This window comes from Podarcis filfolensis (genome assembly GCF_964270895.1).
Source record: "Podarcis filfolensis genome assembly, chromosome: 16".
NCBI classification, from domain to species: domain Eukaryota; kingdom Metazoa; phylum Chordata; class Lepidosauria; order Squamata; family Lacertidae; genus Podarcis; species Podarcis filfolensis.
Window position 1 is genome coordinate 4,225,166 of NC_139620.1, and position 12,992 is coordinate 4,238,157.

General features: G+C 49.2%; 1 protein-coding gene across 1 annotated transcript; it reads right to left on the reverse strand.

Moving 5' to 3' along the window:
* Positions 1-2,352: 2,352 nt before the first annotated feature.
* VPS72 (vacuolar protein sorting 72 homolog) lies at positions 2,353-11,290 on the reverse strand. Its single transcript, XM_083591413.1, has 6 exons — positions 11,073-11,290; positions 9,886-10,038; positions 8,106-8,217; positions 6,548-6,730; positions 5,901-6,045; positions 2,353-4,324 (listed from the first exon to the last, which is right to left on the reverse strand). The coding sequence occupies exons 1-6, from the start codon at positions 11,217-11,219 to the stop codon at positions 3,934-3,936; spliced, it is 1,131 nt and encodes a 376-aa protein (XP_083447539.1). The 5' UTR covers positions 11,220-11,290; the 3' UTR covers positions 2,353-3,933.
* Positions 11,291-12,992: the final 1,702 nt, after the last annotated feature.

Here is a 12,992-nt window from a genome sequence, read left to right on the forward strand (position 1 = left end):
GCCACAGCTGAGAAGTGCCAAGCCGAAGGACCGGTTCTACCGGGAAGATGCTGCTGGTGCTTCTGTTTTGTTTCATTTCAAGCCTAGCCAGGCCTCCACTGCAGCTGGACTACTGCAGTGCGCTCTGTGTGGGGCTCCCCTTGGAGCTAGTTCCGAAGCTCCAGCCGGGTCAGAATGTGGAGGCCAGACTCATGATGGGGAAATCTGACTGACAGCATGTGGCACCGCTGTTAAAACATCTGCACCAGCTGCCATCTACTACCCAGCTGCATTCAAGGTCCTCATATTAATTTTTGAAGCCCTGAACTGCTTAGGCATGGGTAGGCAAACTAAGGCCCTGGGGCTTGATCTGGACAATCGCCTTCTGAATCCAGCCCGCGGACAGTCCGGGAATCAGTGTGTTTTTACATGAGTGGAACGTGTCCTTTAATTTAAAATGCATCTCTGGGTTATTTGTGGGGCCTGCCTGGTGTTTTTACATGAGTAGAATGTGTGCTTTTATTTAAAATGCATCTCTGGGTTATTTGTGGGGCCTGCCTGGTGATTTTACATGAGTAGAATGTGTCCTTTTATTTAAAATGCATCTCTGGGTTATTTGTGGGGACTGCCTGGTGTTTTTACATGAGTAGAATGTGTGCTTTTATTTAAAATACATCTCTGGGTTATTTGTAGGGCATAGGAATTCATTCTTTTTTTTCTTCAAAATATAGTCCGGCCCCCCACAAGGTCTGAGGGACAGTGGACCGGCCCCCTGCTGAAAAAGTTTGCTGACCCCTGTGCTTAGGTCTCAGGGACCGCCTGAACTCTTATATCTCAGCTCGGTCACTGAGATCATCTGCAGGAGCGGCATTGGTGAGATGAGGCTCAGTTGACAAGAAACACTTTAGTGCCATTGGGCACAGTCCTGTGGAACTCTCTTGCACTGGAGATTCAGCAGGCGCCGTCCTGTTTTTCAACACCTGCTGGAAACTTCTATAGTCTGCCCTTTCTATGCAAGCAATTAAGAAGACATCCTTGCACAATTGTTAACTGATGTTTGTTTTTAACTTTTTAAATGGTTTTTATTTATTGCTGCAGACCGCTTTGATACATTGATAGGTTTTATGATACAGGTTTACAGATTAAGAAAAAAATAGAGAAATTTGTGGTACAGAAATGAATAAAATAATTATCATGCTACCTCACAGATTCAGCCCTCTCCTTTCCAGGACCCTCAGAGTTGCCTCTGTTGGTTGTGTGCAAATAGAAACAAAAGCTTAGCCTGCTGAGATAGTGAACTGGTTGGGGGAAGCTCAGGAAAAGTGTCTTGCCTCTGCAAAAGACCCAAAGTCTCTCCTTTCTGACGCAGAAAGGGAGGACGCAAAAGGAACCGCAGCCTTCTACACAACGGCTTCTGGTGAAGAATATCCCCAAGATGTCATGGGCTGAACCTGAGACCTTCTGCATGCAGAGCAAACGTTCTATCCACCGAGCCAAACCCCTTCCCCTAAAAGCAAAGGAAAATTATCGTCCATGTGGTTCTGAACAAAGGGCTGTTTTTAAATAAGAAGCCTGGGAAGCTTCTTCATACTTAGCCAGACACTTGGGTCCATCCAGCTCAGTATTGCCAGAACTGAGTGGCAGCAGCTCTCCAGGGTTTCGCACCAGGAGCCTTTCCCAGCCCTACCCAGATGTGCTAGGGATCAGACCTGGGACCTTCTGCATGCCAACCAAATGCTCGACCACCGAGGCATGGCTGCTCTGTGACTAAGAAAAAAAGCACTCTGCTCACATTCAGAGGAATGAACGCTCCTTGCACATCCTGAAGGCTCTTTTACTGGCTCGAATGAACCCACAGCTTTTATACCTCTGGAAGCTCCTCTGTGAGTATTGGGGAGAGAAGGTGATCCTCATGGCTGGTAAGGGTCACTCCGATAGACATGAAAGGCTGGGTTTTGGCCTACGATCGAGCAGGCGGGAATTGTGATGGTACCTGGTGTGGTGTCGCCCCCTGGTGGACAATCAAAGCAGAGCAGATGAAGGCAGTCACTAGGGATTGTGGGCGGGTGGACACCTGTCCCCCTCCAGAAGTTCACAGAATAAGAGTTGGAAGGGACCACGAGGGTCATCTAGTCCAACCCCCTGCAATGCAGGAATCTTTTTGGCCCAACGTGGAGCTTGAACCCACAGCCCTGAGATTAAGAGTCTCACGCTCTACCGACTGAAATATCCCAGGCTTTAGTGTGAAGCAGTAGCATGAATCATAGGACCAAGCCGAGGACCAGCAAGACCTGGGTTCAAACTGGTCAGGGAGTTGCAGTTCGGCAACATCAGCCTTAAAACCGAGGAAGGCAACAGACAAGGATGAAGACGTCACATTAAAGCCGTTTATTTTCAGAGAAATGTTCTACAGGCTGTTGAAACTGTTTAAAAAAATGATAGCATTGTTTTCAGTTAATAAAAAAATGCACGACTTTGTCCCGCTAACAGCTGTCATTCGCCGGCTACAGACTCATGCTCCCACACACGCAGATGCTCAGCCTCTCGTTTGACCATCCAGTCAGACTTGAAGCATTTTTCTTCGACCCAACAAAAACAGCTTTCCCCTACCCCAATTTGCAAAGGAAGACAACCTTCTGGCCCTCGTGGAAAGACCTCTACAAAACCTTCCCCTCTCCTGCAGCAGGCATGGGCTTCATTTGGTCTGGTGTCCACCCTTTGACCCACAAGGCACCTGAGTTCATACGCGACGGCGGAGAAGGATGTGGCTACAAAGGAAATACAGGCTGCTCCTCTGCAGGCAGGGCTCTCTGATAGCAAGCCCCGCTGCAATCGACTGCGCTTATGAGTTTCCCAACGGGAACTCCCGAGGGAAGCTGAACAGGGACTTGACACCAGTGGCAACGCACTCTTTCAACGGTGGCCCCATTGGGATGCAGACCTGTTTCATGGCTTGCAGGATGCGTAATGGCCACTGTTTGGACAGGCAGCCAAAACAAATTAGCTAGGAATAGTGGGTGCTTTTCGACCTGTGAGCAGTCAACAGAAGTTTGGCATCGACCTTTGTGCCAAAAATGTGGGGCGATGGTGGTTGGTTTTTTTTAAAGGAGACATTTTGATTAAAATGCCTTGGTTGCCTGGTCTGAGAGCCTTGCCAAAATCCCATTGCCGGGTTTATCTTTTAAACCTGGGGTGGGAAACCTGTGACGCTTCAGCTGTTGTTTGGACTCTCCTCTGCCCCAGTCAACCCGGCCAATGGTCAAGCTCCCTTCTGTGTGCTGTTCCTGAGGCAGAAACAATGGCAAGCTTTCAACACCTCCCAAAGACCCATCTTTTAAAGCAGGCATATATGTTTATATTAGTTATTGATATTTAAAGGAATGTTTCATTGATGGCTTCTCCATTTTTTACTGATGCGTTTCTTTGTATTTTTGGTTTTAAATGCTGTATATGCATTTTTTCTCTCTGAGTTAATGTCCTGTGTAAGCTACTCAGGGACTTTGCATCTTAAGCTGTATATAAACATTACTGGTGGTAGTATGATAAGAACGGATCGCAAACACAGAGGCAATCAAATCAGGCATTTCAACACGAGGCCGTTGTGGTGCAAATGAAATTGGAGGGGGTTAGCAGCTGATTTGTGAATCTCGGGGAATATCTGGCTTGCCAAACGCCGGAAGCAAGGTGGTCTGTTGCCGACAGACGTCCTGAAAATGACCACATTACTGGAAAAGGAATTATGACCAGAGATTATCTTTGTTCTAACGGTTTTTGAACAGAAGGGAGCAGAACAAAACTGGAACGTTTGAGAAACTCTTACAATGACCTTATAACCAGGCTGTTTCTCCCTTGAAGGCCAATTCTTACTGCCATGCCTATTTATTTTCTCATGTTTGCTATGAACAGCCGTTTTGCGGAAACAGGACGTGGAGTCAGCAAGGAAGGTCCCATGCCCTACGTATTTGGAACGCTTTGCTTGATGATGATCTTCTGTCTGGTGGCTCGGACATTGGAGTCGGCCATGGGAGGCCCTGCCCCGAGGGCGGCTGCGGCAGCGTTGGGCAGGCCATGGGCTGTGATGTACTTCTTGTAGGCCTCGCGGATGATCTTGAAGGCCCGTATGTTGGAGTACGGGATGTCGGTGATGGGGTCGCGGTAGATGGCGGCCTTGTGGGTGACGGGGCAGACCTCCTTCACGGGCAGCTTGGGGGCCCGAGACTTCGGGAAGACGCGCTCGAAAGTCTCGTCGTCGCTGAAAGTGATGAAGGTCCGTGAACATTTGGCGGCCGAGGCGGAAGGTGCTGGCGGGGCCTCCAGGGGTGGGGGCTGCATGTCCTGGTCCAAACTGAAGCAGGCGGGAAAGGGTCCAGTGTTATTTGTAATTTCACAAAATTTATACACCACCTGAATATTTTTTTTGGGGGGGGGGGGAGCCTCAAACAGCTTCACACAAAAAAATTATCTACAAGCATTTAAGATGTACGAAAAGTTAAGATAAAAACTAATTCAAACTGGCACCAACTTTCTAAAGGCCTGATTAGGCTTGCCTGAAGAAAAACGTTTTTAGCAGGTGCCGAAAAGAGCACAGTGAAGGCACCTGCCTGACGTCAATAGGCAGGGAGTTCCGAAGTGTAGGTGCTGCTGCACTGAAAGATCAAGTTCTTGCAAATGCGGAATGGGTATTATGTGGCACCTGTTTGTCCTGCTCAGAGTAGCCCCACTGAAATGAATGGACATGGAGTTGAATTCAATTAAGTCCTAGTGAGGCAGGCTAGTAGTCTATTTATCTCAGGACTGTCTACACTGACTGGCAGCAGCCCTCCAGCGGTCCAGACAAGGGACATGGAAAGCAGATGCTCTACCACTGAGCTATAGCCCTTCCACTTAAAGTGTAGTAAGATTCTAGTCCTCATGGCTCCAAACGAAGGGCTGGTTTTAAATAGGAACCTAGGAAGCTGTTTCATACTTAGCCACACCCTTGGTCCACCAAGAACAGTATTGTTTGCACTGACTGGCAGAAGCTCTTGGAGGTCTCAGAGAATAGTATTTTCCATCCCTACCTGGTGATGCCAGAGATTGGACCTGGGACCTTCTGAATGCAAAGCAGACGCTCCAATTCTGAGCTAGAGCCCTTCCCTTAAATGCTTGAAGGGAAGGTATATGATCTCCCATACTACCAGTTGTGGTCGCCCAGCGAGAAGGAAAAGAAAATTTGCACATGCTCAGAGGCACAGTAGTATTCCAGGCTTCAGTGGTGAGGGTAGATAATGGGCAGAGAAGCCCAAATGAAAATACAGTGGTACCTCGGGTTAAGTACTTAATTCATTCCAGAGGTCTGTACTTAACCTGAAACTGTTCTTAACCTGAAGCACCACTTTAGCTAATGGGGCCTCCTGCTGCTGCCGCGCCGCTGGAGCACGATTTCTGTTCTCATCCTGAAGCAAAGTTCTTAACCTGAAGCACTATTTCTGGGTTAGCAGAGTCTGTAACCTGAAGCGTATGTAACCTGAAGCGTATGTAACCCAAGGTACCACTGTAGTAATGATCGAGTCTCTCTGCCTGTACGCTAGTTTTAAGCAATGCATACCCGCCATAAAATTTAGAGTGTGTTCTTAGTTTGCGACTTCCAGAACTGGATGTACAATTGGCCTGGATATGGAATTGAACCCAAGGCTGTGAATAACCACTTCCCTATCGTCTTTGGTGAGTGGAATCTCCACCAAGCAACCAGGAAGTTTCTGTAAACTAGGAGACAAAGTGAGCTCTCTCGCTTTCTTTTTTAGGCCGACGACACTCCCAGATTCAAAATTTGCCTGGAAAGGCAAGCCATGCCTGACGAAATTCTTAAGGACTAGGAACTTGGGCCTACTGCTTCACATATCCAGCTTGCTCTATCTCGGGGGCAAGCCGAAAACCCTTACCCCTCAACGTCCACATTCTCTTCCTTGAAGCCGAGGTCGGAGACGAGGGGCATGGTCCCTGAGTAGTAGCGGATGGTGGGCCCCACACATTTCCTCTTCTTCTGCACCTGCCTCTTCTTGTCTGCTTCCAAGCGCTCATACGTCTCTGCACGGAGGAAAGGAAGCCAAGCTCCTGACAACCCCAAACTTTTGACATAAGGCGCATCCGCTCCTGGATAATTCTTATGGACTAGTAACTTTGCTAGGGGGACACGGGTGGCGCTGTGGGTTAAACCACAGAGCCTAGGACTTGCCAATCAGAAGGTCGGCGGTTTGAATCCCCGCAAAGGGGTGAGCTCCCGTTGCTCAGTCCCTGCTCCTGCCAACCTAGCAGTTCAAAAGCACGTCAAAGTGCAAGTAGATAAATAGGTACCGCTCCGGCGGGAAGGTAAACGGTGTTTCCGTGCGCTGCTCTGGTTCGCCAGAAGCGGCTTAGTCATGCTGGCCACATGACCCAGAAAAACTGTCTGCGGACAAACGTCAGCTCCCTCGGCCAATAAAGTGAGATGAGCGCCGCAACCCCAGAGTCGGCCACGACTGGACCTAATGGTCAGGGGTCCCTTTACCTTTACTTTAGTAACTTTGCTATACAGCAGGACCTGACTCACCCAAAGAGCGCAGGTTGAGCTCCTCTGTGATCTTGGCCTCTTCCAGCAGCTCCTCCTGGGTCAGGGGCCGGTTGTAGCTGGGGCCCGCCCCCTTTTTGCGTTTCGACTGCACCTGGCGCTCCTGCAGGCGCAGGAAGGTCTGCCGCGTGTGTTCGGTCGTCGACTGGCGCATGTGTTTGCGGCCTGGGCAGGCAAGGGTTAGGAGGAAGGCGTTTGAAACAAGAAAAGGAAGAGCAGAGCATTTCAAAATGGGACTTTCAAGCGCGGCCCTCCAGGCCTCTCTGTTTGTCCCTCAGGCCTCTCCACAAGCCACACCTCCACCCCCCAAGCCACCCCGCTTCTCCCTAGGTCTAACGCCTCACAGGCCCTGATCCTCACCCTTCTGGAGTGTTTCTGCCTGGCTGGAAGGCAACTGTAAATCACTTAGGGATGCCTCCTAGGAAGCGATCCATAACTAAAATACCGTATTTTTCGCTCTATAAGACACACTTTCCTCCTCCTAAAAAGTAAGGGGAAATGCGTGTGCATTTTATGGAGCGAATGCAGGTGGGAGGCTCTGCTCAGCGCTCCCTTTAAAGAGCCGTATGGAGCATGTGTGCGGCTCTTGGAGGCTTTTCCCCCGAGGAGGGAGAAGGGCTGCCTAGGGGGCAGGAAGGCTCTTGAGGGAGCCTTCCTCCCACTGCCTGGGAGAGGCTGCGCACGGCTATCCCAGAAGCCAGAACAGCAAGAGGGATTGCTGCTTTCACTGCTCAGCGATCCCTCTTGCTGTTCTGGCTTCTGAGATTCAGAATATTTGTTTTCTTGTTTTCCTCCTCCAAAAACTAGGTGCGTCTTATGGTCTGGTACGTCTTACAGAGTGAAAAATATGGTGATCGAGAATGACAGCATGCCTTTGAACAGTGATAAGGGCTTGCCTGAATGGAAAAAATGGGTGTGGAAGTGGATATGGAGAAAGGTTTGTCTGCCTCTCTCGTGACACGAGAATTCGTGGAGATCCAATGAAGCTGGAAGATTCAGGACAAATAAAAGCACTTATTCAGGCAGTGCACAGTTAGACTATGGAACTCGCTCCCACAGGAAGCAACAGGGATCACCAATTTGGGAGGGCTTCAAAAAAGGATTGGACAAATGGATGGTGATAGCAATGGCTACTGCTGTGCCTCCGCTGTCAGAGGTGTTTCTGAAGACTAGCTGCTTGAAACTGCAGGAGGGACAAGTGCTATTGTGCTCAGATGCTGCCTGTGGCTTCCCAATGGGATGCTGGACTAGATGGGCCTCCTTTGGCCTGATCCAGATACCAGGCTGCTCTTACATTCTTGTGTCTGTGTGTATGCGCAGAAACCACTGATTTTTGTGTAGCTGTGATGTGGCCTTCCGTGCAAAGGTTGAGCATCACATTCTTCGCTCTACCACTCTTCTTCTGGCCCTGCCCAGCACTGGCATGCAGCCCGTGGAAAGTCGCCTATGAAAGGATAGGGCCTTCAGGCTGAGAAAGCTTCCTCATCTCTGGTTTAGTCTGAGACTTTTAAATTAATGCACACTCAAAATGGGCACTTACTGTCTCCGAGGTCATCCTGGAGCTCGGCTGGGGCCAGCCTTTCCTCTCTCACTTTCTGGGAGCTGCTTACAGGCGCATCTGCCTTCTTGGGCCTCAGGCTCTTGATGGGTTCCTACGGAGGATTCAAACGACAGAAATTAGGAAGGGCGGTTTATAGATGTGATTCATCAGTAGAACAAAAAGCCACCAGGTGTTTAAAAAGCATGGAAGGTCAGAGCTTACATTTTCTTGACTTTGGGGAGACCTAAAATAACTAGAGGTAAAGGTAAAGGTACCCCTGCCCGTACGGGCCAGTCGTGTCCGACTCTAGGGTTGTGCGCCCATCTCACTTAAGAGGCCGGGAGCCAGCGCTGTCCGAAGACACTTCCGGGTCACGTGGCCAGCGTGATGAAGCTGCTCTGGCAAGCCAGCACCAGCGCAGCACACGGAAACGGCGTTTACCTTCCTGCTATAAAGCGGTACCTATTTATTTACTTGCACTTAGGGGTGCTTTCGAACTGCTAGGTGGGCAGGAGCTGGGACCGAAAGACGGGAGCTCACCCCGCCGCGGGGATTCGAACCGCCGACCATACGATCGGCAAGTCCTAGGCACTGAGGTTTTACCCACAGCGCCACCCGCGTCCCAAAAAATAACTAGAGAGCACCCTACAATTAGAGTCAGGGGCCTCTACTAAAATGGCTTCAAATGAAATAAACCAAGTTTAAGATGCATTTATTTAGAGCATTCCGCACCCCCAACTCTTCAACCAACAAAAGATCCCAGAGCAACTTATGTACAATCAATCAAAAACAAGACAGTCCCTTCTAGATTTATGGTCTAAGAAAGAAGGACACAAAAGGAAAAAAGGAAAGACCTGCCAACGAAAATGAAGAACATATTTATGTATGCGACAACGGCAGCAAGAGTTTTAATAGTACAAGGATGGAAGAATGAAGAAACCCCGACAAAAGAACAGCGGCAAGAAAAATCGATGAACTATGCGGAACCGGCAAAATTGACGCACAAACTGCACAACAAGGACGACTGTGACTTCAGAGAAGAATGGGAACCTTTTACAAAGTATTTAAAGAAACAACAAAATGAATTGGACTCCCTGGAAGGTTTTGAATAAACATACACAAATTTATTTGTTAATATAATAGATGGATAACTTAGAGATTTTTACATTTTTATAATATGCAAAGAACAAAATGTGCTAATAAATCAGGAAGAGGAACTGAAAGAAGTCATGGGGGGTATGCGGGGGTGGGAGGGGGGAAATTGGGGGGAAACATAATTGCTGGAATAATTTGTTATGTGAAAATAGTCAAAAAAAATTCCAAAAAAACAACAACAACAAAACAAGGAAGGGGGAGGAAAGAGGAAAAGCAAATTCAGGTCCTTTAAAAGCTAAATGGTAGTTCTTAAAATGATTTCCCACAGGGACTCCTCGCAGGTGCTGACCATTCTCCTCAAACCCCAGGCAGAAGGTTGCCAACTCCACCCCACACCCCACCCCACGGATAATCCCACAGTCCGCAGGGGACGGGATTATTGCCTCTTGCACACAAACACCTCCCTCACCACTTTCTTTTTCTGCACTCCCAGCAGTCTCCGTTGCAGCTGGGCAAATGCCTTGCTCCACTTTGCTTGCCTCTCAATGGAGACACAAGAGCGGATCAGACACTGCTGCAGTTGGCGCTCAGTATTCCCACCAGCCCTGCTCTCTCCCATTAACGGATTTGGCATTTCGGGAGGGCATCCGTGTGCCCGGCTCTGCCCGGCTCCTGTTACACATACCTTGTAGGCTTTGGTGACAACCCTCCGCTTCCTCTTGGGCTCGTTGTCATCCTGATCGCTGCTGGGCTCATCTCCCTCGTCGATATCAAAGTCGGAATCTACTTCGTCGTCACTGTCCGATTGGTCGCCTTTGTACTCATCATCACCAGATTCCTGCAGGGCAGTCGAGAGAAGATGGTTGGATGAAGAGAGCTCTCTTTCTGAACAGCAATGGCAAGAGACTCTTTACCATGCCCTGTCCCCCCAAGCCAACCCCAGCAGATCTTTGCCCACCCCTCTAGCCTTTGAGCCACACATATCTGCTCCGCCCCTCTAGCTTCTGAGTCATATCTTGCAAAAAAAAACACAACAACCCACAGCCAGCATGGAGTAGAGATTTGGGGCTTAGTCTGATTTCTCAGCCTAAACCTTGCAGGGGGGGGTTGAAGCTAACAATGGGGGTGGGGTGGGGGTATCACATATATCCCCCTAGGAGAAAGGATGAATAAAAAAGGAGAAAATGGGAAAGGACATCCAAAGTCTGTGGTTAAAGTGTCATACTAGTACCTAGGTGACCAGGGTTCAAATCCCCACTCAAGCCATGAAACTGACTGGGTGACTGCCTAGCCTACCTCACAGGGTCGTTGTGGGAATTAAATGAGGGGGAAGAATTATGTAGGCTACCTTAAGGCTCCCTAGCTGTCAACGTTTCCCTTTTTGTAAGGGAAATTCCCTTATTCCGAATAGGATTCCTCGCAAGAAAAGGGAAAAGGTGACAGCTATGCCTTGAGCTCCTGGCAGAAGGAAGGTAGGATGTAAATGAGATACTTCCCTCTCTCTACCAAAATGACTTATTCAGCCACCATCACTAAGAGAAACCACCCTGTCCAGGAGCAGTCTACCACCAAGCAACCTGTTGCAGAAAAGATGCGGGTAGAATTGCTTATGGGCTCGCCAAGTGTAGCCTCCTTTGGAAAGAAAGTGCTGGACCTTCTTGGTTCAAACTTTCCAGAAATTAATATTTATATTATGCGTATTGCACACACTACAAACTAAACTGGACCCATGCTTCTGTGGCCCCGCCCATCCCGCCTTCCTTCCAGCCAATCACAAGCAAGCGCCGCCTCGGCCGTGAGCTCGGGGTCCCGCCCACTCCTGACCTACCCCGCCCCCTACCGCTGCCCATCAACCCAAGTCCCGCCCCCTACCTCCGTGAAGCCCCCGTACGTCGTCTTATAAAACTCGTCCTCTTCCTCCGCTTCGAGCAGCCCCGAGAGCCGGTTCCCTGCCGTCCGCCGCGGCGCTCGGCCTCCAGCCAGGCCCGTCGAAGCGGACGCCGCCGCCGCCGCCGCCATTTTTAGTCTTCCCCCGGGGAGAGAGAGCGGAGTGGCGATCGATGCCGTCGGCTCGCAACCACGCGCCCTGCGTTGCGGGGCCATTCTCAACGCCTCCGCTTGAATGACGGGAGGGATGAGTCATCGAGCGCCGAGCTAACGGACGCCGATGGTGGGTAGACACGATTAGTTGAGTGTCGACGCAGAGATTGGGAAGGGAATGGGGGAATCGAACGCCGAGAAAGTCGATGGGTGAGAAACAAGCCTAAGAGGATTCAGCATCTTTCCAACAAGACGCTTCCGGGGAGGATCTGAAAGTTCATAAGACACCCTCCTTTTATTAATGCCCTTGCAGAAACTAGAAATTCATTTAGCAATCATGCTCCGATAGGCCTATTTTTCATGCATTTGCTTAATCTCCTGCCCTTTGCAAAGTGGTAAGTATGTAGACAAAGGGTAAAGGGACCCCTGACCGTTAGATCCAGTTGTGGCCAACTCTGGGGTTGTGGCGCTCATCTCGCTTTACTGGCCGAGGGAGCCGGCGTACAGCTTCCGGGTCATGTGGTCACCAGGACTGAGCCGCTTCTGGCGAACCAGAGCAGCGCACGGAAACGCCGTTTACCTTCCCGCTATTTATCTACTTGCACTTTGACGTGCTTTCGAACTGCTAGGTTGGCAGGAGCTGGGACCGAGCAATGGGAGCTCACCCCGTCGCAGGGATTCGATCCGCCGACCTTCTGATTGGCAAGTCCTAAGCTCTGTGGTTTAATCCACAGCGCCACCCGCGTCCCTAAGTATGTAGATGGTGCTGTGTAAATAATAGCGAGGAGAGTAGCAAGAATAAAACTTGCTTGGTTGACTAAAGGCCACTTCCAATCAGCATTCTGTCTCCAAAAGCAGGCAGAGACAATGCGTTCATATAGCCTGCAAAGCAGCACCACTCCAAAGTGCACTACTTTTGCATTTGGAAGTTTCATCTACCTCTCTTTTTTACCAATTAATTTTTATTGCTCTTCAAAAATTGCAACAAATTTAACATCAAATTTAATAAAAAATTAAAAGTTACATCTGCCTCTTGTGGCTAGTATCTGCTGGTGGACTCTCCCAAGAATGCCAGCCCTGCTCTGCTGAACGAAGGCTAACCCACCACCCCACCACCAACACTGGTGAAATGGATTCCTCCAGGAAGCCCACAAGTCCTGCAATTTGCCCTCTCCCTCCACCCACAACTGATATCCAGAGGTTGGCTGCCTCTTTGAATGGAGGTTCCATTCCACTGAACACTGGTGACTTCATTCTCAGGGCTGAAGAACCATCTTAGCTTTTCATGTATTGGTACATAGAATCGTAACAGTGGAAAACTGGATCATCTTGTCCAATGATCATCATTCTAATCCAACCCCCTGCATGTTACTTATGGTACTGTGGAACCACTGTTGAAAGTCTGCGAATTAGATAATAGGCTTTTTTCAATTGGAACTTATTTCTGGCACCACGCAGGTGAGTGCCATTGCCATTCTAAGAGAATGAGGGAGGTGTTCATATTGAGTTCCGGCACCTCTTTTTTCTAGAAAAATAGCACTGGATATTGGCAATATAATTCAGATTCAAGACTGGAACAAAATCCATTAAAATCAGTTTCCAGTTCTGTTTGAGAAATTTCACTGACGTTACTTCATAGATGGTATCACACACTGCGAGAAATGAAGTTACAGGGAACCAGGCAGAGGGCTTTCTCGGTAGTGGTGCCCGCCCTGTGGAACAAGCTCCCTTCAGATGTCAAATAAATAAACA